Raw genomic sequence first — 26,014 nt, forward strand, 5'->3', positions numbered from 1 at the left:
TATAAAGTAAGAATATTTAGACTAAGAGTGAGAACTTGTTTAGGTACCTTTTGGAATAAAATATACAGTCTGTCTTTTGTCTTTCTACCCTATTCCTGCTTCCTTTACTTCTCTTCGTTGAGGTATGTGTAGATTATTGTGAGAGTTGGATATAAAAAGAATTCAGTGGGATAATTTATAACAGCCATTTAGCACAGTGCCTGCCAAATATGAATAATTAATAAATATTAGCAATTTGTGTTATTATTGCCTCCTTTGAGAAAGATGTTTAAGTATCAGATACACAGTGAGCCTGTCTGCTGAATTTCCATCAGAAAACAGGTTTGCAGTTAGTAGTTTTTTCTTTCTGCCCAGGTTGCACCTTTATCCCTTCAGGGTTGAGGAATTCTCTGCTGCACCTCTCTGCTAAGGAAGAGTCACAGAAACCAAAATCAATAGAAACTATTCTTAAAAAATATTTTATGATTCACTTGACATAAGGTGTCAGCAACTTTTATTTTTATGAGTATAAGCGAAAAGGATTTTGAAGATTTGGTGGTTCATTCTTTCCTTTTATAAAGGCCAAAGCAAGATCACTTTTTGGCAATGGCTTCGTGTCCTCTGAATATATTTTTTTTAACTTTTAATTTTTTTACCTTTTGATTTTCATTAGCCCCAAATAGATATGATTTAGAAGTTACCCTTTAGGATGATGGAAAAAATAAGGATTATTTGAATAATATAACTAGTAGCCTTTTCCAAGTTTTGGGCTTATATGAATTATGGAAACTAAATTATAAACAAAAATGGTGGTTGATTGTGGATCAGTTTTATCACCAGCTTTCTTAGTATGCATATTAAATGTGCATTTTGCTATTAAGTAAGATAAAGGGGTAGGAATTGAGTGAATAGCTTCCTTCATGGATTATTATCGTGTTCGATGATAATAATCATGTTGAGATGTACTCTTCTACTTCAGTTTGTATGTTTTCTCAACCTAATGCTGAATGTTCTTCTATCTAATCTCTAAATTTCAGGAGTCTATTAATAAAACCTGTGTAAAGAATTAGTTGCTAATTTTGGATGTGCTTGAAATGAGATTGTCGGCAAATTATATCTTCAAACCCAGGACAGCAGTTTGTTGTGGGTGATACATTATCCCTGGTATGGAAGATAAATCCAAGCTTTCTGAAAAATAGGAAAATTTCTGAAATATTTTTATATGTTAGACTTTACAGCGTCAAAGTTTCTGTGATCATGGGAATTTTTCTTTCTGGCTTTGTTTGTATTAAGGCTTACAATGTTAAGTTGGTGAGATAACTGAGACTAGAAAAGAACTCTACTAATAATGAGTTTTCTGACCACATAGTAAATATGAACAAATATTCCTAAGCCCAAGAGAATAGGTATACTAGCTTTCAGTGGTATAGCTAGTAGAAAATGAATATTTAGTTTAGTCCCCCTCTTTAAAAAAGAATAAATTAAGGCCAAAAAGGTTAATCATTTGCCTGCTGTTGCTACCTTTGTAAACATTAATCAGTCGAGCTGAGTGACACTTCTGAATTCCTTTGACATTCCAGGCCCTGAACTGTGTGCACAGTTCCAAGGCGGACGTGACCAGTGCCTGTGTGAGGCATGTCGACTGTTGTTGTTTTTATGAATAACAGAGATACTGATAAGTACAATAATTGTATACATATTTTCACACATGTGCCCAAAGAAGTAAACAGGAAGCTGAGACAGAGGAGCTCACGGGGAGGCCCGCTGGAGGGAGTTCAGGGAGGATGAGGAGAAAGCATGCGTCTCGGTAGCTACCTGTACCGCGTGGCCACGTAGGTAGAAGGGGCCCCTCGGGGCCAGTGTGTGCAGCACAGAAGCTGCAGCATACCCAGAGATCCTGCGTTGGGCGAAGAGCTGGGAGGGATCGTGGGAGTGCGTGGACAGTGGTCCCCTATGAGGGACAGAGGACCCCAGTCCTGGGTAAGTAAAGTGGGCTGTTACCAAAACTAGAAAGCCTTCAGATTTCCAGAGGTGAAACAGAGGCTGGAGTGTAACCTATCCCTTGAGATTCAAAAGGGTCTCCTTCTCCCTCTTTCTCTCATAGAAGATAGACCATTTTTTGTTTCTTCTTCAAAATTCTCTTCACAGTGCTGCATGATTTGCCTTTGCTTAAGTTTCAGAAACACAGCACCATTACAAATGTGTGTGAGATACTTTGATTCTCTTCAGATAGTGTAAATCTTTCACCTTTTACTAAAGGCATGTCTGTGAGGCTACAGAGATGTCTTTAGAGATGTTAGGATTTGTTTTCACTTTTGAAACATTTGACACAGCAGTTTTAGCTCTTTAGGTTTATTTTCTGTTCTCATTTTTTTTGAACACCAATAGATATGTTTAAAATTTATGTGGTTGCCAACAATTCACTGTTTTAGTTTCGCTATTATGGGCATATAACAATTTGAGCAGATGTAAATAGCTATTATGTCAGTGTTAACTGTACTAATTCCTTTGTTTAGACCAGAATAGTAGCCTGTATGGCCTTCCCTGGGATTTTCATTCTGGCCATAAGATGAGTTAGAGATGGTGTACACGTATCCTTCTGAAATTTAAAACAAGAAGACAAAATGGCAAAGCAGAGTCCACTCTTTTATATCCTTCTCCCACCAAAAGACTATTTATTTCCCCTCTCCTTGAATATATTCTGGTCTTGAGATTTTAGTAGGAGAGATTCTGGGTTGGTTCCGTGCTGAGTCTTGAAAAGACTGGAGGCTGTCTGTTATTTCCTTGGAAACACTTGCTTTGGGGGGTCAGCTGCAGTGTAGAAGCTCCAGTAGCCATGGAAAGAGGATTTCCAGCTTTCTAGCCATCCACACCAACATGCCTGGCAGGCGAGGGATGCCACCTTGGACACTATAGCCCCAGTTACTCTCTGACCCCTGTAGCTGAGAGACCACTGACCTGCCCACTCAGTCTCTGCATTGTAAACTGACCATGCAGATGGTGCGTGGCTGTTGTTTTAAGCCTCTGGGTTTTGGAGTAGATGGCTAGTGATAGCTAACCAAATGACACCGTGCCTTTAACATTCCTTTCTGAGGGATTTAACCTTTGCTTGCTCAACAGAGCCAGTGCCTGTAGGTGAGTTGAGGCCTATGGGGTGTGGGGTGCTTGCACAGCTGTTTTCCCGGAAGCTGGAGGAGGGGAGCCATGCACAGGGTGGGCAGACAGAATAGCTCAGGGATACACTTGGCTGAGACAGCTGAGAAACAGCTGCAGTGGCCCAAGAGAGTTGAAAGAGTGGGTGTTTTGTTGTCAGGAATAGAGCTGTCCGACTTGAAGGAAGAAAAATAGAGTTTTTATTCCCTGTATTCTTAGAAATTGCAGAAAGGAGCTCTGGGCCTAGGCCTGCACCAAGATCTAGTGCTGTGCCAATGTGATCTACTATGTAGATGGTAGACAACTTCTCAACAATAAATGAGTGGTTCAGAGTGGTACTGTATCCTTCCCTCTTGAGTTTCAGGTGAGAAATTGTATCATGTGGGCCTTTGTAGCCATATGTCTTGTTAATGTGGTTTTGTGTGTGTGGTGGCTATTAATAATGTTTATAGCATCTGATTTAAGTAAATTTGCTGTAAAGCAAAAATCTGTACTTGTGTACAAATCATAAATAGTATCAGTTATAAGTCATACCCTTTGTGTCAGTGGATTTTTCCCATGTCATGTGATTAACCACTTCCATTCATTTCAGACCAGACCAAAAAGAAGAAAAAATTCCATTGGCAAGCACACCATTCCATATTTTTTGAGTAATTTAGGTGTGCAGGCTCCTCAGGCAATTTGAAACTCAAAAGTAGCACTCTTGGTCACTGAGTCAGCCCCTCCTGGTGCCAAAACATTACCACCACTTGGGGTCAAAAACCAGCCTTACCTGTGATAAGCGGCCTCATCAGCCTGGGGCCACACTCCACATCTGGGGCAGAGACTTGTGAGTCACAAGCATTTCCTTTGGAGGAGGGACTGGTTGGGGCGGGAAACACCCTTTACTGGCTACACATAGCAGCACCTGTGGGCACTGAAGGTAAACAGCAGCAGGTGTCCTTTCCTGGGTGCTGGCTTCAGCAGCACATATACTGAGTGCTCTGCAGGACGCTTGGCTTGGGTATTGTCTTTTTGGTGTTCAGTGGACTGGTGCCAGCAGAAATGACTGCTCAGTTTAGACACTTTTTAACAATAATGTTTTAGTAAAGATTTTTTTTAAGTTAATAATAAGAAAAACTAATACTGCCTTTATGTTTAGATTGTATGTGCAGCTTTTAAAACAACCTGCTCGAGTGTAGTATAGAAATAAACTTTTTAAGCCATTTTCTGCCACTGATAATAGGTTCCATGACAACTGGACATTTGACTTTTCTGAGTCCAGTTCATTATCTATAAAATGTCAATGCCTTCATTATAATTTCTGCAAAGAGCAAGTCAGGTAACTCTAAGAGTGATGTCGTCTTTCACTCCCTCAAGACAGACTTGAAGATGATTTAAGCCTGAGCAGTTAAGGACGCTCACGTGATACCAGGAGCAGACTTATATATGAATTCTGCATATCGAGGGTCCTGGGTGTCTAATTGCTGGGATGTGTTGGGCCTCTGAGGTACAAACTTTGATATCATTATGCTAAGGCATGCTGGTGGAGCAGGCGACCTCCTGCTGTTGACTCCACATTGCTGGGTGAAGACTGGTTGGTTGTTTTTTCCCCTGGGAGTATTTCTTCCTCAGTGCTAGGCTCCTCACTGACTGAGCTGCCCTTAGCTTTGGACAGCTAGGTCAGAAGAGAGACTGTAAGGCAGGGCTCAGAAGGTGCGTTTGATGAAGAAAAAGGGGTCTTTCCTATTGAAAGGGAACTAGGTTAGCCTTGGATTCCCTGAGCCCTCATCCTGGGACCTTTGATTTAAAGAAAAGAGAGGAGAGAAAAATACTGGTGAAAATATAAACCATGCATAAAGTAGAGAGGCACCTAGGATAGCCCCTGAGAAGGACAGACTGTAACCCGGATGTCAGGAGCTCAGTGCCTGGCTCACATGGTATATTTTGGGATGGGAGAATATTGGGTTGGTTAGGAGGACACTGAGAGAAGTGACAAGAGGGCGGGCAATCAAGTGTCATATTAATGTGTTGGGTCTGGAGTTATATGCACCAGGCGCTGCTGGGTGCTCATCGCTGGATGATCCATTGATTACCTTCCTGTTGCCTGCTGTCTTTTTAGTGGATCTAAGTGGGGTAGGTAAAGCCGTGGTTTTAAACTTTGTTCGGGTGACTGATTCCAGGGTGCAGCAACACATTCACACGAATTTTATTTTTATTTGTTGTTAACTTTAACAGCTGTACACATAGGGACTTTAAGTTTAAAAAGAAATATCATGATACAGTAACATATGCATACATTTTATATTTTGAGATTATGTACTATTTGAAAAAATAGTGTGAAATCCTTTGGTGTACTCCTATTAGCTGGGTTGTATCTCCCTCCAGGTTGTCGGCATATCCTAACTGGTTGGACTGGCTAGGCTGTGGCAAAAATCTTCAGTTTTTATGTACACACCAGCTGAGTTCAGTACAGGCAGGAGACCCATGATGCACCTGGAAGCCTTCATCTGACTGATATTGAACATAAAAACTGGCAACTGAAGACATATTTTCTCCCAAGCTTAGTTATTTTCACCTTTGGTGTCATTGAGAAATACCAAAAATTCATTCTTCCTTTCTTGATTTCTAAACAAATACTGAAATAAATCCATAATCCCATCTGATTCTCCCAGACATCAATCTCAGGTAGGCAGAAGAAACTCAAAGCAGTCTCTCCACTGGGAATCTATATATTTTATAACAATCTTATTCCAAAGTCAGCATACTTTTTTTTTTTTGGTTAGTAAAGGGCCTGAAAGTAAATATTTTAGGTCTCTATTTAGAGTCTGTTTAGAACAAACTACATTATGTACTCAGTCATGAAATGTACAGATTTTGAGAGGAAAGAAAGGCTCTTTGAATTTGTTGTTCTGTGCTCTGAGCCAAGCCAGGTGTTCCCCACAGAATCCTGCTCCTTCTGTCCCCAGAGCATACTCAGGAGGCCAACCAATGTATAATCCACACTGTGCTAACAGGTGCTGTGAATGCTATTTTAAAAAGTGAACAACCTGCTGTATAATTCATTGTCACTCCTCTGATCCAGTCACCTCCCAAAGCCCAAGCAATGAGCTCAGAAGGCGTTGGTGGGACATCTAGCTAGAAACCATCATGACCCGTCAGCCTGTTGTGTGTGTTCATAGCTTGATTATCTGCCTGGGTAGTGAAGAGGCCACTGGGCAGGAGCAGAGGGGAGGGAGTTTGAGCTGGGGTTGGATTTAAATGAGAAAAGCTGGAGGCCCTCCTGAGGGGAGCAGGGTATGGGAGCTTGGGGATCAAAAAGCATCAAAGATAAGCTATAAGGTCATAGGGAATTTGCTGTGAGGGTTCCATCTCTATAGTACTTTATGAATTATTTTTAGTATTTTTTTCTGTATCTATTACTATTATGTTTACTGTAGAAAAGTTAAGGAAGAAAAGCAAAAAGAGTGCCCATAGACCCATCTCCCAGAAATAATCAGTTTATTAAATAATTTATTAAATAAACTTTATTTGCTGCTGCGAGGGGGAGACATTTATCAGATTAACAGTGGGATTTGGTAAAAGATTAATCAAAATAAAGATTAATCATAATTAATATCTACTTAGATGAGAATAGCAGTGGAAGTGGTAAGACTGGCAATGGAATGTGTTACACCTGGGTACCTCTAAAACCTGTTGACTTAGCCTTTGGTTTTTCATCAACGAATTTCTGCCTTCCCTGTGGCAGTGTTTGTTGTGTTTCTGTTGCAGCCTTAAATAAATATGTTAATCGGTGTACTTCCTGTCACTTTCTGTGAGCCTTATAAGTAGACTATTGCAGGAATGAAAATAAGGAATAGCTGGGGAGAGTTTGGTGAATTTGGCCAAGATAATATTTAGTACTAACTGTAGCAAAAGTCTGTTGGACTACTGTTATACTGTTATTGGTTTTTGGTTTTTTCTTTTTCTTTTTTTTTTTTTTGGTTTTTCTTTTAATTTTCTTTTTTTTTTCCTGTATTTTAGGGGTCTACAGTGTGTTCAGGGTCTCACTATTAGATTGGACTCATAGTGATTCTCCTATCTGCAGCCTCTTAAGAGCTGGGATTACAGTCAAACATCACTATGCCCAGTCTCAGTTGCCATCTTAGGGTGCCTCAGGGGTTTTGGCCAGCACAGCAGGTCTGGGGATCGAACTCCAGACCCCTGAGCTATTTGGCCGACCCCATTCTGGGAAGAATCTTTAGCATATATTACTCATATCACAGCCCTAGAAGTAAAGTAAAATGTTAGTAATATCTCAATTTTCTCTAGAGGAAGAGTCAGAGAGTATGAACAATATAAAAATTCCGAGTTTGTAGCATTGCTTTATACAGTTTAGGGGCCAGGAGTTACTTTGTCAAGGGTAAGGAAAGGAGAATTGCCAACTGGGGGCGTCCACAGTAGCTTTACTACATTGCGACAGCACTTTTTTTTTTTTTTTTTTTAATGTCATCATGTATTTTTCAGGAAAGATAATTTGTCTACTTTATTTCTTTGGAAAGCTTTTATATAATCGAAGTTCACAAACTTAAAATATTTTGGCAAATCACATGTAAATGTTTTATTTATTTTGTTTAATTTAGCATTTTGTTTAACTACATGTGTTTAATTGTTACACAGTTTTTAATGCTGTGGCCACAGAGAATGAGGCCACAGGTGGCCTTAGGTGTCGTGTGGCTAGTCCTCCATTGTTGTGTGGGGGCTGGGCGCTGGGTGCTGCAGTTGTGTGGTTGGGCCCGCGCACCGACTTGTGTTGCTGTGATCCTCTGTACCTAGGGCCCCACGCCAACACATTTCAGGGGCAGGAACTATACAATTTTACAAGTATTGAGTAAATGTTTTGAGCAGATTTCTCTTCCTTGATCACTGCTTAGAAGAGGTGCTACACGGTTACTGAACTAGGGACTTTTTCCCCAAATGAAGCACTTCCTCTGTCAGTGCTTATAAAACCCCAAACTTGGTGTGGTTTATGTCCCAAAAAGTAGAGTCGCTTTAAGTCTTGGAGAAGCTGACCCATCAGTGAGGTGACACGCAGAGGTGCTGTCTTGGTTACTTGTCTGTAGCAGCTGAGACAAAATAGTCGATATCCAAAGTTAAAGAGAGGTTTATTCCGCTCACAGTTTGCAGAAAGTTCAGTCTGTGATCAGCTGGCTCCGAGGCAGGGTGGTGAGGCGGAGGGGCGGCAGAAGCAGCAAGAGCGAGGGGAGGAGAACAAGCCTTTTTTCCTCCTGTACCTGGTAAGCAGGCTCCCCATTCCCCCGCCTGGGGCTCACTGCCCTCTCTTGCACAGGCTCAGGATGTTTGCAAAGTGAAAACCCTGGCCCCCTGCTGAGTCGCTTAAACTTCTAAACTGTTCAAGGTGACGTGATGAACAACACCTTAGAGGATCACAGTGTGTCCTGCATACACCAGGGTGCTGAGTTACTTAGTTAAGCTTCTCGACTTCTCAAGGGGACTCAGTGTATCAACCATTATAGCTGTGTTTTGAAGCAGCAGAAACCCTTTATCCCTAGTTTGGGTGCAGTGGGAATTTTCAAATTTCAAAATTGTGGAATTCCTCACAGTGTTTAATTGTGTCTTGTCTTTTTTACGTATGGATTAGTTTTTATTTATGCTTTTTACTAGGTCTTGTTTTCTAAAAGCCAGGAAGCATCTGATTATGTTTGTGTAACCATTGTAATTAATGTCTTTATTAAATGAGTAAATAACGCGTAGGCCTTTTTGTAGGTATGTGAGCTCTCCTGAGATCCCGTGCTGCCCCACCAAAGAAGCAAATATGTATCAAGAATACTTTTGAAATTCTTTTTGATCCAGGGGAAGAGTAATAGTTACTCATTGATTCATGTCTGTTATTGGCCCTTTTCTCCTTTCCTCCTTCTCCACACTAGGGACTGAAGCTGATGCCTCCCTGTGTGCTAGACAAGCAAGAGCTCTAATACTGAGCTACAGTCCAAAGCCCTTTTTATTGATTTACCTTTTTTTCTGAGATAGGACTTACGAAGCTGCCCTGGCAAGTCTTAAACTTATAATCTTCCTGCCTCAGCCTTCAAGTAGCTGGAATTATTGGCAGGCAAGTGGTTCCCAGCTTGGTTCATCTTTCACTAACATATATTAAAACAGAAACTGAACTCTGAAAGAGAGGATTGTGGCCATGGAGATAGTTCAGAGGTCTAAGCGCCTGCCTAGGCAAGCTCAAGGAACTGGGTTCAAACCCTGGTTCTGCATGATGTATGGGCCCCGGAGCCCTGGGCGCTCTGAGCCAGTCACTGAGACCAGGCATGGTGGTGCACACCTGTAAACCCAGCATTGGGGAGGCTGAGAGAGGAGAATCACTGAATCTGAGCTGTACCAAATAAGGGGGTGGACGGTCAGAGGCAAATGTAATTATCTAGCTTTTGAAACTGAACTGCACAGCATCCCTGGGTGGTGAGGTTACAGAGTGGACTACTTTAAGATGCATTTTCAGATTTGAAGTGGCAAAATGAGAGCTGCAGGAATCAGTGAGTCAGCCCTTTGTAACTTAGGGTCCAATTTGACAGTTTCTCTGGCCAGCTAAAGTGAAAATTGATCTGTAAATTAGTCTATGGCTAGGTAACTTTCAACACAAAAACTCAGTCCCAGGCCGGATGGACCCTTTCTCTTCCTAGCACTGACCTAATTGTGGGATCCTTGTATGGTGACTTAGGTCAGGAAAAGAAGAAAACGAAACTTGACCAGGTCTTCCAAAATTTGTTTGCTTTGAGAAAGAAAAGAACTTGCTGTCCTTACACTGTCGCAGTATTTCCTCCGATATTAGAGTGTTGTTTGGAATTTAATATGGAAAGTGTCCTCAAGCGTTTCTGTTTGCACAACATCGTGGTTGCCACTGGGCAGGTGTGCCCATGACTGACTGCAGGGTGTCATCCACGGCTTAGGGAAACTTGGATTACTGCCCCTGGCCTCAGCTTCTCTCTCGCCTCTAAGTCTGTGCTTCTGCCCTGTGCATCTCTAGAGGATTAATACGGAATTTGGTTTTTCTCTAACTAGGTGACTGCTCCGGTGTGTGGCTGACTTGGGTTTCTGGTTTTTCTTTGCGTCTCCCTGATTCTTAAGCGACCATCCCCAGCTTCCACTGTGTGTGCACGGGCATTCTGCTGCAGCAGTAGCAGCCTAGCCGCAGTGCTGGCCCTGGGGCTTCGTGAGCTTGGGACGCTTGTTCCAAGGAAGGCGACATGTCCCCGAAGTTTTTCTGGGTAAATTCTTGCTTCACTCTAGTTTTTAAAAATAAATGTTTATGCATCGGATACCAGTATAGAGAGGAGAGCAGAGCGGAGGCCTCAGCCATTAGAAAGACCGTTCTGGAAAGAGCAAGACCTTGCTTTGGGCAGTGCATGGTGGCATGCACGTGTCGTTAGTAATCTGCCACTAGGTATTGTGAACACCTTTACATAAGCCCAGCTCTGCTAATGTCTGTAACAGGAAATTTAAATTGAAGAAATGGCCACTGTGGTCAAGAAGTTTACATGCTGTTTAAGAAGAGAACTTATCTCCAGCTTTGAAATTCTGTCCGCATTAAGCTTGTATATACAGTATTATACTCCTGTATGAAAGCAACATGTAAAGGTATATTCTCTAAATCTCTCCTTTAATGGTGAGTGAATATTGCTTTCCAGTCTAGACATAAGGCTGTTTTATACTTAAGTGTGGAATGATGAAGGTCCAATAAATAGTTCAATAAATTACCAGTGATTTGTTTACTTGTCCTGACCACTATAAGCTTGGATTGTTGAGTTTATACTGATTTACTACCATTTTCCCAGTAAGCTGAAAATGTCCTTAGGATTTGATGCTAACAAAGTTCCCTCTATAATTCTTCATCATGTGTTGAAATATTTTTAAATTGTGAAATCCTTGTACAGCTGGCCTTTGATGCTTTCCTTTAATTTGTTGATCTTAAGGAGAAATCTTAGAGAGGCCATTACAGTCTGGTTATTTGGAGCTCTTTGAATTAATTCCTAGTAAGCTGAATTTTTTACTGGCATTAATTCTTGTGCCATTGCTATTTTGGATGGCTGCAGTGAAGGTACATGAAGCCAGGCGTGGTGGGACACACTTGTAGTCCCAGAACTCTGGGAGACTGAAGTAGAAGGATTATAAGTTTGAGTCCAAAATGAGCAACTTAATGACTTAGCAATAGCCCATCTCCAGATTAAAAAACAACAAGCAAATAAAAACTTTGAAAGAGACTGCAGATGTAGCTCTGTTGCAAAGGCCTGGTCCCAGTACCTCGTGCTCCCCAAAAAGAGGACATGAAATGTCATTTATTTTAACATCACAATGATCCTTACTTGCTTTTGCCCATCATTTGGTACTTCTTTCAGTTTTCCTAGTTTGATCATATTTTGGTAAACTTCAGCTTTCTTTGACCTGGGGACATCTCTTATTGCATGTTTTGGAAAAAAAAGTCTGTAAGTGGAAAGGATATTCATGCAGATAGCTACTAACTTTATAGGTAATATGTTTGTGCTTTTTTGCCCTGTTTTTTGTGTTGTTTTCACTCCCTTGTTCCAGATCAGGTCAGTTGCCATTTACGGTTATGTATGAAAAGTAACATTAGAAAAGTTAATTGACTGAATGAATATAGCAAATATGTCCTATGATGCTATGAAAAAAAAAAAAAAAACCTCAGCCCTTTCTGTTGTCAGTTCCAGGAAAAATGAGCTTTTATATTTCAAGTTTTTCTGTGCATGCCTAAACTTTGTCAGATTGTAAGAATTAATATGTTGTTATTTTGTCCTATTTTGATGAAGCTCGTGTGTTGGCCTGTCTTCTTTGCTGTATATTTCCTATTCTAAGTTGTCTGTTAGGACTGTTAAAGAAATATACAAAAATACACCATGTAAGATTTATGTTCTCCTTTCTCTCTTAGATTTTTCTTAAATCAGAAAATCAAGTTTCTCCCAGAGATCAGTCTCTGGTACTACTCAGATCAAACAAGAAGAAGTCAATAGGAGAGATTATCTATAAAATCTGTAGGGTGAACTCAGTTCTCGCTCACTCATTCCAGATGTTTCCAACTCCTCTCTGTGCTGAGAAATTCAGGGTTGCTCCAGAATGTAAGGCCGACTTTCCTACTGCTAAGACACCAATATTCAACATCTTTCAAGTGCTGATTCTAAGACTCAAGTTTTTTAACCAAGCTATTTTTTCGAAGCGGAAATATTATGATTAATATAAATATTAAGTGAACTATGTTTCTAGTCAGCTTTGATTTTCAACTTTGATCCTGTAAGTCTCACTCAAACTTGTTCAAGAAGTTGCTACACAATCAATAGAACATTATGTATTAAGGTTCAACCTGCCCAGCTATGAAAAAATGTAGCCTTCTAAGCAGCTATACATAATTCTGTACTTTAAGCTCTTAATGATTTATACACATTGGAGAACTATTGGAGTGCTCTGCATTCTTACCCAGACGTGTGAACGTCTGTAGAACATCACTCCCTATGTGTATTTAGGTCGAGAGTGGCAAATAATATAAACATTGTCCATTAAAACCTGAACATAGCCAACTCTGAATTACCCAGGCCAATGTAAGTGAAAAATGAACCTCTCCAAACATTATTGAATAGTTGTCTGTAGGGATACAGCGCTATGTACTATAAAATTCAAGTTGATGCCACTCCATCCTCACAATTTTAACAGTTATCAAAGTTCCAATAAAAATATGAGTTCCAGAAGTTAACTTGACACCTGCAAAAAATTCACATCATTTTCTGGACAATGAGTGCTAAATAAGGTATTTTAAAGCATTTTGCAGGAAGTATCTTTTTAGTGGTAATGTAAGAGATATTACGTTACTTGCACTTAATTTCATTATAAATTTCTGCCAGTAAGTAGTATTTGAAATATGACAGCATCCTCTGAAAATAAACTATATTTACCTAGGCTTCATTCTTTATCATGTTGACTAAATGACCTTTATGGAAAGCAAACTATTTCAGTGTGGATCAGCCTCATGAGACTCAAGCCTTCATAAACCAATTGCAATCCCAGCAGTTTGAAATGTCAGGGTGGTAGCTGGTCCATAGCACAGGGTAGCGCTTCCTTCGACAGGGCTGCAGTGATGAAGATAACACGGGCCTCACCTTAGAGCTGCTCCTTGCATGTACAGTTCCCACTTAGAAATTTTCATGACGTACGGGTCATGTGTGGTGGCCAAATAGAGATTTTCCCAGAAGGCCAAGAATATATAGGAACATTTTATTGTTCTTTGGCCACAGTTATATAATGTGTGCATTTTCCCAGAATGAACAACTGCAAGTTAAGATTTACCCCAAAGGAATTTATTATGCTGAAGATAATTGAGAGACAAGGAAAACTATTCTAAAATAGTCCTACAGCTTTTCTAACAGACTCTTAGTTTGACAGTGTTGAAGTTTCACTCTGTCCTCATTTCACTTTATCCTGTACACATGGCAAGGCGCTTAATGAAAGTCTATATGACCGAAAGGGCAGCTCTCCCTGCAGCATGGAATTCCAGTCTTCATTTAGATCTATTTGCCCATTGCCAAAGAATTTAGACAACTGTATGCTTGATATGCAAACAGAGGACAAAGTGTTGCCCAGTGATTGTATTCAGAATATGGAGCTGAAGTAAGTTGATGCATGATAAACGCACAAAAAGAGAAATGAACGTGCAGTTGCATTTCTACTGTATACTTCCAGCCCATGATGACTGTAAAGTGGACTTGTCATGAGCGTGCTACAGTGTAGCAGGAGCCCCGGGTTGACTTTGGCCTCACAATTATAGGCCTCTGTATTTTCAAACAACATAGAACTAAGAAATAATTAACTTTGACTTTATAAAGAAGAATTCATATCTGTGTTCATGCTGCTTTTCATGTTCTCAGGCTGTCTGAAAGTCTTTTCTTTGTAAATATTTTTGTAATCTGAGGTATTCAAGAGATTTTGTGGTACATATTTCCATATGCTTCCTCATGCATCAGATGTTTGGTCAAACAAAAACCATCAGACTTGGCAGACAATGGAGGCATTGTGTAGTAGTTTGAATTCAGGTCAGTGTCCTTTTGAGAGTTGTGTGTTTGTGCATAACTGTGCGTTTTGCTTGGAGGAACAATGAGTAAGCAAAGAGCAGAGTTGATTGGCTTTATCACAGAAGATGGGACAGATTCTCTGAGAACTGTTTAAGGAAATAAACAAGGAAAAGGCGGTGATGCTAACCATGTGCGCAGCTCATACGCCTGATCCGATACAGCTGGGCATGATCTTGAACATTACAAGGAAATAAGCTTTCAAATCAAATTACAGTAGAACTTTGATAATTCATGCCTGACTAATTTGCCCACCCAGTAGTTCTCACTGTAATCTAGCTATCCCTCTACTAATTTAATAGCCGTAAAAGTGGCTCTTGTTGCTTTTTACTTTAAGGTTCATAGTACAAAATGATACATATTCTTACCATAAATAAATAAGAGCACAAATATGCCTATCAAACCATGAAGAGCAAAAAAAAAAAAAAAAATCCCACTGAAGAGCTGAGTTTGCTTTGTTCTTATTTTAAAGTTTGGGGTGTTTTTGTTGTACACCAAATGGAAATGTGAATAACTGAGTAGTCCCCTAGCTTAAGAAAATCTGTAAAATGTCTTATAAAATTGTAAAACTAGCAAACTGTGCAAAAAAGTTTATGCAAGACTTTTCACAGGAAGTGGGATACACTGCAGCATGATTTTGGAATGTTTTGCGACAGTTTTGTTGTATACAGAAATAAAAGTGAGTGATCAAAGTATTTTAAATGTATTGACTATGAGCTTTGATTTGCTCTTTGCAAAATGAAATGGCAAGCATTTTTATTGATGACTTTGCTTCATAACTGTGATAGCTGCTGTCAGATGTGTCTACGGAGGGCCACTGAAGGTTCTGTTATATTGAAATGCTAGTGAATGTGTGCTTTAAATCTTGACTGAATTACTTGCTGCATACTTTTCTCTGCAGTATGGGTAGCTATTATGAGTGTTTCCAAAAAATTAAAAGGTTCAAGTAACTGATACTTTGTATTCGCTGCAGTTAGCAAGTGCGAGTACCAGGTATGTACGGTATAATGGTTAGTTCATGCTCTCCTGGTAGGTTCAGTTTAATTCCTTACACCACAGATCCAGAGGCATAAATATAAGGACGTACACCGATAAAAAGGAAAGACCTGAGTTTAAGTCTAGCTATGATGTTGTATGTCTGACACTGTATTCTCATAACATTCCCACTGCCTGTTACTTGAGCTACATATTTATTTGAGTAGATCATTTGTAAAAATGAAGAATCCTGATACAGTGGCAAGAGTAGTAGGTCTGTTCTGAATATATTCACAAGTAAAGTTGATAGCAAACTGCTCTTCATATACTTTGTGTTTAAATTGGCACATTTTCTGCTGTGGTAATTGTCAGTTGCCTTTCCAAATGCTTTGTTGAGAGAGAGGCAGAGGGGCAGGCCAGAGGAAGTGAAGGGCTTTGTATCTCTGGGAGGCATTATTAGTCCTTGATGCCGCTAGGTGCAATCCTGGATATGTAAGAATATCATGTCTGCCTTGATGCCTAAAAAAAAAAAAAAAATAGTTGAGGACAATTCTGCCAAAACAGTTTGCTTATTGGCTTTTTAATATTTTTTACCCCTTGAATCTACTTTTTTAAGATGCTTGTAGAACAAAGGAGTAAGCAGTAGGGTGTGTGCCCCGGCCTGCAGAGGCCACACCACGCCAACTGTGAAATGAAGCCGTGTGTGTGTCCTGAGGCCCATGCCTTCAGCAGAGGGAGCCATTGAGGGTGCCAGCAGGGGAAGCAAGAGCTGCTCTCAGTGCAAGGGGCAAGGAAGCCTCCACGGGACACCCATCATCACAGGTCCTCCTGAGTGTCCCGAGCACCCAAGGCAAGAGGATGTGTTCTGCAGAGTTATAAAACCCCTTGACATCTATGTTCTTAATATGAATGTCTTGCGGCTTCTGACAAGCTTTCAAATTTTGCCTTAATTAAATTGCATCAGTGGTGTTAGAGACCATGGATACTCATGATTTCCTTAGTAAAATTAATTGAATTGACTTCTAGGAGCTTCATTCTTCATCCATCAAGTCTCTTGGTCACAATTAAAAGTGACATATTTAATATCCATCTACTTTCCCTGTTAAAATATCCCTAGCTATCAGTTATCCAGTGGTCAGACACAGTAAATTACAAATGGATATTATTATTATAGACCCATGGACTGCCATAAAGTTTCGTGTACCTAGAGCCTGGCACGCTTGGCACAAAGCAGGCATTACATAGATTACTTATTGAAGGAATAAATGAAGGAGCGAACAAATGAATGAAACAAAGAAGTGACTCATGTACCAACCATTTATCATCTGGCTTATGACTCAGGGGCTTCACTAGGGAAGTACACAACCAGATTTACTAGTTAGTATAATGTAGTTGCTGGGGAAAAAAATAGATCTGCATTCATTATTGGACTGCATGACCTAAAGTAGATCCAGGCGCACTGTTTCTCTAGACTTTATGAATGCAGGATAAGACGGCTCCTACTTGCTGTGTGTGCATGATGCGCCACTGCTCAGCTCTCCCTTTTTCTAAATGTGGAACAGTCCCCAGCGAGAACACCTTGGGGTTACTCCACGGTAGAGAAACAACAGTGGCTGGGCCATGGCTCGTAAAGAGGCAGTCCCTTATCTCCTTGTGCATGAAAATAGTGTTGGTATGAAGTAATATGATTAGAAATGACATGTGAGAAAAGATTCCTGCAGTGTCCTTTATAATTTAGAGTAAGAAAATACATTCTCCAGCATAACTCTGAAACAAAGGATTACTACAACCAGAAGGACCAGAAGGGATCCAAAATTGTAGTCAGATTGTCTTTGTTAGAAAGAAGCTGTTTATTTAGGTGGAAACATCCCTGGCTGTCCCTCAGAGACTTCTGCTCACCAAAGTGGCATCCTTTGTGTTTCCTCTGAATGTCCACTGAGAAACAGGCTGGTACTGGCCACTGAGACAGGTATTCTAGGATATCCTGAGATCGGAGGTGCTTAGCACACCCCAGACTTCTGCTTTACCTCACCAAATGCCAGTGTGGGTCCCTAAGCACCAGAGCCCCGTGATACAACAGATTAGGTTGTATGGAGCCTTTCCGCAGCCTCTACTCAGAGGTGACAGCTGTCACCTCTTCTCAGTGTGCATCTGCCACCCCCGGTAACACGCCCTGTAGTCTTCTCTGCACCTGGGAAGGACAAAGACTGGGAATTGGTGAACCGTGCTTTGATATAAAATCAGCTCAGAGTGCTATACAGAGTCCGGCAGCATAGGTACGCTTTTAAATGAATGAACATAATTTGCCTAATTCCACGAAAGCTCTTTTCTGAACCCTGAGAATAACTGAGCCTGGCTAATTCTCCCACTGTGCCAGTTGACTAGCATACGATGAATGAGGATCTGCCCTAATCTTTATATTTCACATTTGTGAAAATAGTTATCTAACGCACTAGATTGTAAAACTGAAGCACTGCTGCATGAAAATAAGGAGAAAAAAATGGCCACTGTTAACTGTTGGTAAATGAAATAAATTTTTGGGACTTTTTTCCCTCATAGATTCTGTGAGCCTCCGCTAGCAGGTGGTAGTGCCAAGCTAAAAATGCGGTTCGCCCTTCCCTGTTCTTCTCTTGATCAGAACCCTCGCAAACACTTTCACTTGTTTGCAAAAAGTACAAGCCAACTTGTTATGTGTGTCTCGTGACGTAGCCAGTGTGACTCGCTAGATTACATAAGCAGTGTGGCTGCTGTTACCTGTAACCCTCAAGCAGGCAGAGTACAGTGAAAGAACACAGATCTGTGTGAGGTGCTGCTTCCCACCTCCATAGACAGAGGGGAACTCAAAGCTGGTGGGTGCTTTTCAAGACTCACAGGAGGGACCAGTCAGTAGCGAGCAACTTCAACTGTAAAAGCAGGCAGAAAATTAAAGCAAAAGTCCGAGAGAGAGCCGGGGCTTCTTCGATGATGGGGCCCAGGGTAACTTTCCTGGGCTCAGGGCTTTTCTTGCTGCTTCTTTTGTGGTTCCCTACAGCCCCCTATGTAGAGTCAGGTCCTTGCCCCAACTTCAGGCTGGTGGTCCTGTCCCTGGCTGGCATTTTCCCTTTGACTGTCTGGGTTTACCATGGGCAGCCTCTAGTAAGCCTGGCCAGATGGGCCCTCCGTTCTCTTCTCGCCATGCTTCTGCACCCCTTTCTTTCCCAGGATTCTCTTGCCCCACCCCACTGAAGTCATGCTGCTTTTCCTCTGTTCCGTCCTCCTATAGTATTTTATTTTTGCCTCACCCATGGCTCATGTTACATTCTCTCTTGTATTTATAGATATGTCTATCTATGTCTCCTTTTACATCTTCTTCTCTTAGCTTCTTTGTGGCCAGGGATCTTTATGGGGTTTCCTATGGCCTAGCAGAATGTTTTGCCTGACATTTAATCTTCATTTAATTAAAAATATTTCTTTTATTTATATATTTATTTGTTTGTTTGGTACAGGATCTTGCTACCCAGCTTGGACTTGTAGTGATCCTCCTGTCTCAGCCTTCTCAGTGCTGGGATTACAGGCATGCACTGTCATGCCTAGTTTCGGTGTCTGGCTCAGTACCGAGCTGGCATTGCATGTGGTACTGGGGATCGAACCTGGATCCTTGTGCTTGCCAGGGAGGCACTTAGACCACCGACCTACTTCCCCAGCCCTTATGTAAAGCACCAAGCTATCTCCTCAGCCCTTATGTAGACCAGATGAGTTTATTATGTATCACATGTTATAAATATCTGGCTCACCTCCCTGTAAATTTGGGTATAATGTGGAATATGACAATAAGTTTAGCTTACTGAGAGCGCAGAATTTATTCACCTCTCATTGGCATAAGATATACCTAATATTTTCTTCTCATATTATCTTCCTGAGTTTTTTTATTAACACCCATCTTGCTGTAACATTTTTACCCATCTTTCCAATTTGCACATGAGGGCCGGCCAGATAGCTCAGCAGCCTAAAGCACTTGCTTAGGCAGAGCGCAGCAGCTGGGGTTTGATCCCTGGTATGCTGTGCCGGCCCTGCCCCTGGGGCACGCTGAGATGGTGATTGAGCATGAGCATGGTAGCACGCATCTGTAATCCCAGCACTTGGGAGGCTGAAATAGGAGGATCGCTACAAGTTGGATCTACATAGTAAGACCCTGTAGACCCTACAGACCCTGTATCAAATGTATATATATAAAGACCAAATTTACACAAGAAATCTGAGAATGAATCAATCCATGTGTGAATCGGAGTTGGAGATTTAGTGGTTCAGAGAAACTTGTTGAGTAGCATAAGAAAAATTATACTTAATCAGGGAAACATGGATAAGTGATTACCTGGTATATACCATGAATGGACTTATTTTTCACTTAGAAATAATTGTATCTTTGGATTCATCATTAACTATTGGATGATGTTGCTTAATAAAATTATTCTGTGATGCTAAAAATGAGAAATGGATTATGTTCCTGGCAAATTCAGTGCCGGCATAGTTAATGTACCAATTAGTTGGGGTTTTTTTTGGGGGGGTGGGGTAAGGGAGACTGGGAATTAAACTTAGGACCTTGGGCTTGCCAGGCAGGCACTGTGCTGCTGAGCTCTACCCCCAGCCCAGCTAGTTTTTAAGGAACAAATTATCTTTTAAAATAATGTAAGTTCTCCTTTGGAAAGCAAGACAATATTGCCTATGGGATAATTGCATACTTACATGTCAGTGTCATTAGTGCAGAATTTTAATGACCCATATTGTAGACAGCAAAGCTCCTGCTTAAGAACATACTAGGCATGCGCTGTGGCCCTATCATAATAAACTTCTTCTTACATATGCTGTTATTTATTTACATTTTTAATTAACATAACTTGGTTTTTGCAAAACAGCTTATTACCTCTGACTCACATATTTTTGTATATAATAATGGACTGTCATGATTTATTTTATAAGATGTCCTGTTGACTCTGAGTGTGGAAATTTTGATATTAGGAAGGCTTAAATATCCCATTCATCTTCAGTGTAGTGAGCATCCATCTCACTGTAACATTTTTATCCATCGTTCAAATTTACACGTAAGAAATAATGAATCAACTTCATGAAAATATACACTTTTTGCCTTTTCTTTCTCCTAAAAATAAACTGAAGGATTTCCCTTCCTAGCACCTTCTAGTAATATTTTCTTACTTATTTTAGATAGCTAAGCTAAATGCAATGGTTTTCATAATCTGTGATATTTCTTACCAAGGATTTTGAATTTGCTTTGGTGTTGACTGATATTGTATCCATGATTTTTAAGCAAAAGTTGCATCCTGGCTGGGAGGAAAACTTTCACTGACTAGGTCCAAATTCAGTGTTGTCTGTCTGTCTGTCTGTCTTTCTTTCTTTCTTTCTTTCTTTCTTTCTTTCTTTCTTTTTTCTTTTTTTAACCATGCAGCTGTTCACACAGATTCCTTAGGAAGTGGCTAAATTCAAATATGGTAGTTATGAAATGAACAGATATTATTGCTTTCAAAAGCTAAGAACTGCGAAGATGTGATTTCTGCACCACAAGCACTTGTCCGTCTAGGACAGTCTCACAGTTTTATATTTGCTTGAACCTCCAGACCCAGGGTTACTGTTTTCCTTTCATGTTTTGAGTTGATAGGTAAATACAGTTGAAGAGATTTTCATTGTGTATTTGTGTTCTGTTTCTAAAATGATCTCCATTATTTAGGCAGTATTAAAACAGCTATAATCGGGCCACCACAATCAAGCACTTAAGTATTTGGGGGCCCAATGGAGGTGCTTTTGTTTGTCTTTTTTAAAAAACAGGTGTATTTTTTGGAGCATTACTAGATTCACAAACAGAATGGACCAGAACATGCAAACACTTCACATATGCCCCCTGCCTTTTAACACATACACAGCCCCCTTATCATCCACATCACCACCAGCTTAGCTGATTTGTTCTGATAGATAGATCTACACAGACATAATGAATTATTGTCTCCCAAAAGTCTGTAATTGGCAGATATCCATCTTAGCACCATAGAAAATCATTTCACTTGTCAGAAAATCCTCCATGTCCTGCCTGTTCGTTTCTTTCACCTTCATCCCCTGCAAGCTATTAATCTTTGTACTGTCTCCACAGTGTGGTCCTTTTCAGACTAGCCTACACTTGAAATGATATTGTATGTAGATTATTTCCTGTTGGCGTCTTTTATATAGTAATGTGTACTTCAGTTTCTTCTAGACTTTTCGGGGATTGATAACTCATTTCCTTTTAGCACAGAATAATGCTCCCTTGTCTGATATACTGCAGTTTATTTAGCCACAGATATCTACTACAGGATATCTTGGTGAAATCAACTGTTCAGCAATTGTAACTAAAGCTCAATGAGCATTTTAAAAAATAATTCCATTAAATTTTGATACTTTAATATTTATAATACCTCCTTAATCAGGGCAACTTCAGAAAGCAGTTTAGTTCAGTATCACATTGAGTATCTCACTGTATTGCATTTTCCTGCTTATGTGTATAATACTGTGGAGAAAGATGAGGGCGACAGGTACTCACCCATCTATAGCACAACTATAGTCTCAGGATACATAAATTAAAATGAGAGAATTTTATTTATGGAGGAAATTCCTGCCAGATAGTAGAGAGTCTCTTCAGAATCTCTCAGATTTTGCAGGAGGAAAGATAGGTCAGTTGTCCTTTAAATGAAATGATTTAAGCCCTGGAATCTTTCAGATGTAGGGTTTTTAAAATTTTTTTTGGAATGTTTGCACACATATAATGAGGTATCTTGGGGACAGAACACAGGTCTAAACACAGAATTCATTTATGTCTCCTACACAGCTAATATATCTAGCTCAAAGATAACTTTACACAGTATGTTTAGCACACCTGTGTTTCGATTGAACCCTGTCCCATAAAGCCTGTGGTGTAATTTTGTACTCATGGCCGCCAAAAAAGTTTAGACTTTAGAGCACTTCAGATTTTAGGTTTTCAGATCAGGGAAGTTCAAGCTATAGTTTCCAACAGATTTTTCAGGGAGCTTGGTTTGGTGAATAGAATGGTACTTTGGTTTTGCTTTTTGAGAAGGAAAGCTACACCTGGTATGTGAACCCAGAGCTATGGGATCTGGGCAAGAGAAAAGGGATTTCCTGTGTGTGCCCCCAGGAGCAGTCACAAGTCAGTTGTACAATAATTCGGGGAAGGACCTTCAGACTTCTCTTGCTACATTTGGGTTTGGCCCATGAATAGCTCTTTTTGGTTTTGGTGATACCAGGACAGAGGTTTCTACTGAACTTCAAGACATTATTGGGCAGGTCCTAGGGCTAGACTGGATTGTGTCATGCATTTCAGTCTTGCAGGAGCTTCTTAGATAATCCAAAGACAAGGTATCTATCCATCTGCCCTTTCTTTCTTTTTCTCCTACGATAGGCTTTTGGATTATTGATCTTTGCCTGTGTGCAAGTTTCCCAGGGTTGCTATAACAAGTTGTTCCCAGCCTGCCTTAAAATTATGGGTACTACTGATTCAATGCTCATCGTTCTGGAAGTCAGATCGAAGTCAGTGTCCCAAAACTGAAATCAAGATGTTACCAAGGTCCTTCTTCTCCAGAGGGTGGGGGAGTCTGTGCTTGATCCCACGGGTTCTGGCGGCTACCCTATACCTTTACCAATAGCCATGTCACCCTCATCCCCACCTCTGTGACCACGCCACCCCTCTTCTGCCTATGTCATCTCCCACTGCCTCTCTTATTAGCCACTAGTGATTGCATTTGGTTCTACCCAGAGAATGAAGGAAAGTCTCTCTGTCTCAGCATCCTTAATGTAAGCCCATCTGCAAGGGCGTTTTCCCACGTGAGGGATCATGTACAGGCTCCAGGCATTAGGACCTGATTTTCTTTTGGGGCCATTATACAGCCTACAGGCCCTATTTTCAACTACTGGGAGGTGACTTAAAGAAGAGAGAGTTAAGGAAGCTCAGTTTTGTCCTTGGAACAGCTCAAGTGTTTATGAAGGGACTGTTGAGAACATATTGTGCCCTGGTACTGCTTCCAAGCACTGTGGAAGATACAAAGATATCTAAACTCTGCCTGCCCTGAGGTCACTGAGGTTTTGCTAGAACAGAAGATGTGGATGTGATAAGTCATGAGGAAAGGTCCTGTGGAAGCTGAGACACCTGCCGCTGGTACCCACAGTGAGTATCCAGGCCACGCTTTTTATCTCCACGACCTGGCTTCCTATCCCAGATCATCTAAGGGAGATTTGGGGGGTGGTCACATCCAGCCCACCTGTGGGCTCTTTTCTGTGCCTTGTCCTGGTCTCCGGGTCCTTTCCTAGGAGCCACTCACTCCTCCTGCACATGCTCCCTTCTGTTTTTCTTACACTTTCATTAAGCCCAGGAAAGACACATACAAGAGACAGAACTATTACCATAGCATGTTATATCATTCTGCACAATTTGAATTTTATGCAACTTGGTCCGTCTACACAAACATCATATGCCAATATAAACTATGGAAATATTCCTTTAAGAGAGAAAAGTGATTTTTTTCTTGTAGATGTTTAAGGAAGCCTAAGTTTTGATGAGTTGTAATATATGGTGTTGATACCAGTTTAGGGACCCCTGGTGCTCCGTTTATCTCTAGGACCTGATTATCTTTAATCCACATAGACAACATAGAAAGACAGGCCTGGGGTCAAACCTTGGGTCCCCAGTGTGATCAGATATGCTTACTGTCTGGGCTGAGCAAGTCACTCTGCCTTTCCTAAATCACACTTTTTGAACTTCAAACAAGGGCTAACAATACTACTTACCTTGGGGTTGTTGGCACCACTAAATGAAATAGTGCCTAGAAAGTGTTTAGAACGTTGCATTAAAGTTTGTCCTTTGCTCCTTGCCCCCCTTTTTTCCTTTAAAAATAAATGTTTGTGTGTTGGGTGAATTAATCAGCTCTGTTTAGCACACTGCCCGAGTCATCAAACACCATTCTGTCTGTTCCCCCCCCCCAACAGGCTCACGATGACAAATTAAACATTTCTTGGGCTACCATTTCACATTGGATACAGACCAAGCTCCTAAATTACGTTTTATGTGACAATGTCTCCTATATTTTTGTTCCCTTGACTTCTCAAATTCAGCATAGTGTATTTCTGCCAGTAAAAGTGAAATAAGACAGTTAAGTTGCTGACGGTAGCTAATAATGATTCCTAACATGAGGGAGGATTGTGTAGCCATTACATCAGTGACAGTTGCCTTCCAACAATTATTGTTAATCCAATCACTCGAATATCCACATGTACCTTTGTGATAAATAATCTCATGCACACTTCAGTACCCTGCGTGTGATGAGGTTGATAACGGGCTGTGCTTGAACACGGTTTGGTCTCGTTTGAACAGTAACATTCTGGAGTTTTATAATTCTGTGTCATTAAAATTCTTACTTCAGATTCAAGGGTAAAAAAAGACGATTCCTCCCACACAGAGCTTCCAATTGTCACACCTTGTGTGTACCTTGCGTGGTGAGCGGCTTGAGAAGGGGCAGTAGCAGTGCCCTTGGCTGAGCGCTGTCTTTGCCTTCAGTTATTTTTCAGGGAAAGACACATAAAAACAGAATGTGACAGAAATAAAAGAAACGTCAATATAAATTTAGACAGCAAATTTTTCTTTTCTTTTTTGGAAAAGATTAATGCTTTAAAGAAAAAATATATAGTATGTACTAAATCAGAATCAGTTTTTCAGTATCTTTGTATAAATGGAATATATTTGTTTCTTTTTCAAAAACTTAACTCTGAAGCCAGTTGCCATCACTGTGACTTTGGTGTCCTAAATTACTTTCTACAGATGAGGAGAATCCATTTAATCACATATGGGTAGCTTTTCTATTTAAAAAAAAATTTTTAAAGAGAGTAGAAATTAGAATTAAAGCAAAAAATTTACAAGTGATACAGAATTTCATTTAACAGTAATATGAATTTTACAGTATTTGTTGTAATACAGTATTGTCTTTGAACCAGTTATTCATATTACCAGATATATGCATGTATAATTGGAAGAAGAAAAAGGAAAGAAATGTATAAGAAACCAAGAAGAGAAAAAATACCAACAATTGCAAAAAGGACATGAAACAAATTAAAGTATTAACTGCTCCTTTCCATAGGCCAGCAGAAATGCACAGTACAGTTGTCTAAACCATCCTACTTACATACATAGATAAATCTCCTTCCCCCACTCCCCTCCTGTCCTTCTCCGAAGCTCAGTAACTCTTTGCTTTTGAATAAGTTCACTCTTTTCCCAGTATCTGTTGTACCCTTCAGATTCCATGTTTTTCTTTCAGGTTCTCGTACTAAGGAGATAATGTGATGTTTGCACATGTGGGTCTGATTTCTTTCACTTAAGAGTATGCTATAGTTACATCCATTTGCTGACAGAAGACTCAGATTTCTCCTGTTTTATAACTGAATAATACTTCATTGTGTTAAACTACCGCATCTTCAGCGATATATGTGCACCCATGTTTATCACAGTGTAGTTTGTCATAGCTAAATTCTGGAAGCAACCCAGATGTCCATCAACTGAAGAATGAATAAAGTGGATAGCTTTTCCAGATAGGGTCTAAAGTAGACGTTACTAAGTTATGGACAGGATCAAAATACATGATGAATGTTTCAAATAAATTTCTATGACAGTAAAAGATACATTGCTATTAATGTTCCCTCAACATAATCTCCCTCAGTTGAACACTCTTATCCCATTATTATTATTATTATTATTATTATTATTATTATTATTATTA

The 26,014-nt window shown here is 40.3% G+C and overlaps 1 protein-coding gene across 15 annotated transcripts in view; it reads left to right on the forward strand.

Moving 5' to 3' along the window:
- Window positions 1–26,014, forward strand: part of Nedd4l (neural precursor cell expressed, developmentally down-regulated 4-like, E3 ubiquitin protein ligase) — a 342,174-nt gene that overhangs the window by 219,888 nt on the left and 96,272 nt on the right. Inside the window, exon 1 of one of the 15 annotated variants that reach the window (XM_023715297.1) lies at window positions 4,601–4,621. The exons of the other annotated variants lie outside the window; for them this stretch is intronic. Within the exon in view, the coding sequence (XP_023571065.1) occupies window positions 4,604–4,621 (18 nt within the window). The 5' untranslated portion in view covers window positions 4,601–4,603. Of the gene's footprint in view, window positions 1–4,600; window positions 4,622–26,014 lie in introns of those variants that run through there. 15 annotated transcript variants of the gene reach the window in all.

The sequence above is a fragment of the Octodon degus genome, unplaced genomic scaffold (genome assembly GCF_000260255.1).
Source record: "Octodon degus isolate 3935 unplaced genomic scaffold, OctDeg1.0 scaffold00003, whole genome shotgun sequence".
NCBI classification, from domain to species: Eukaryota; Metazoa; Chordata; class Mammalia; order Rodentia; family Octodontidae; genus Octodon; species Octodon degus.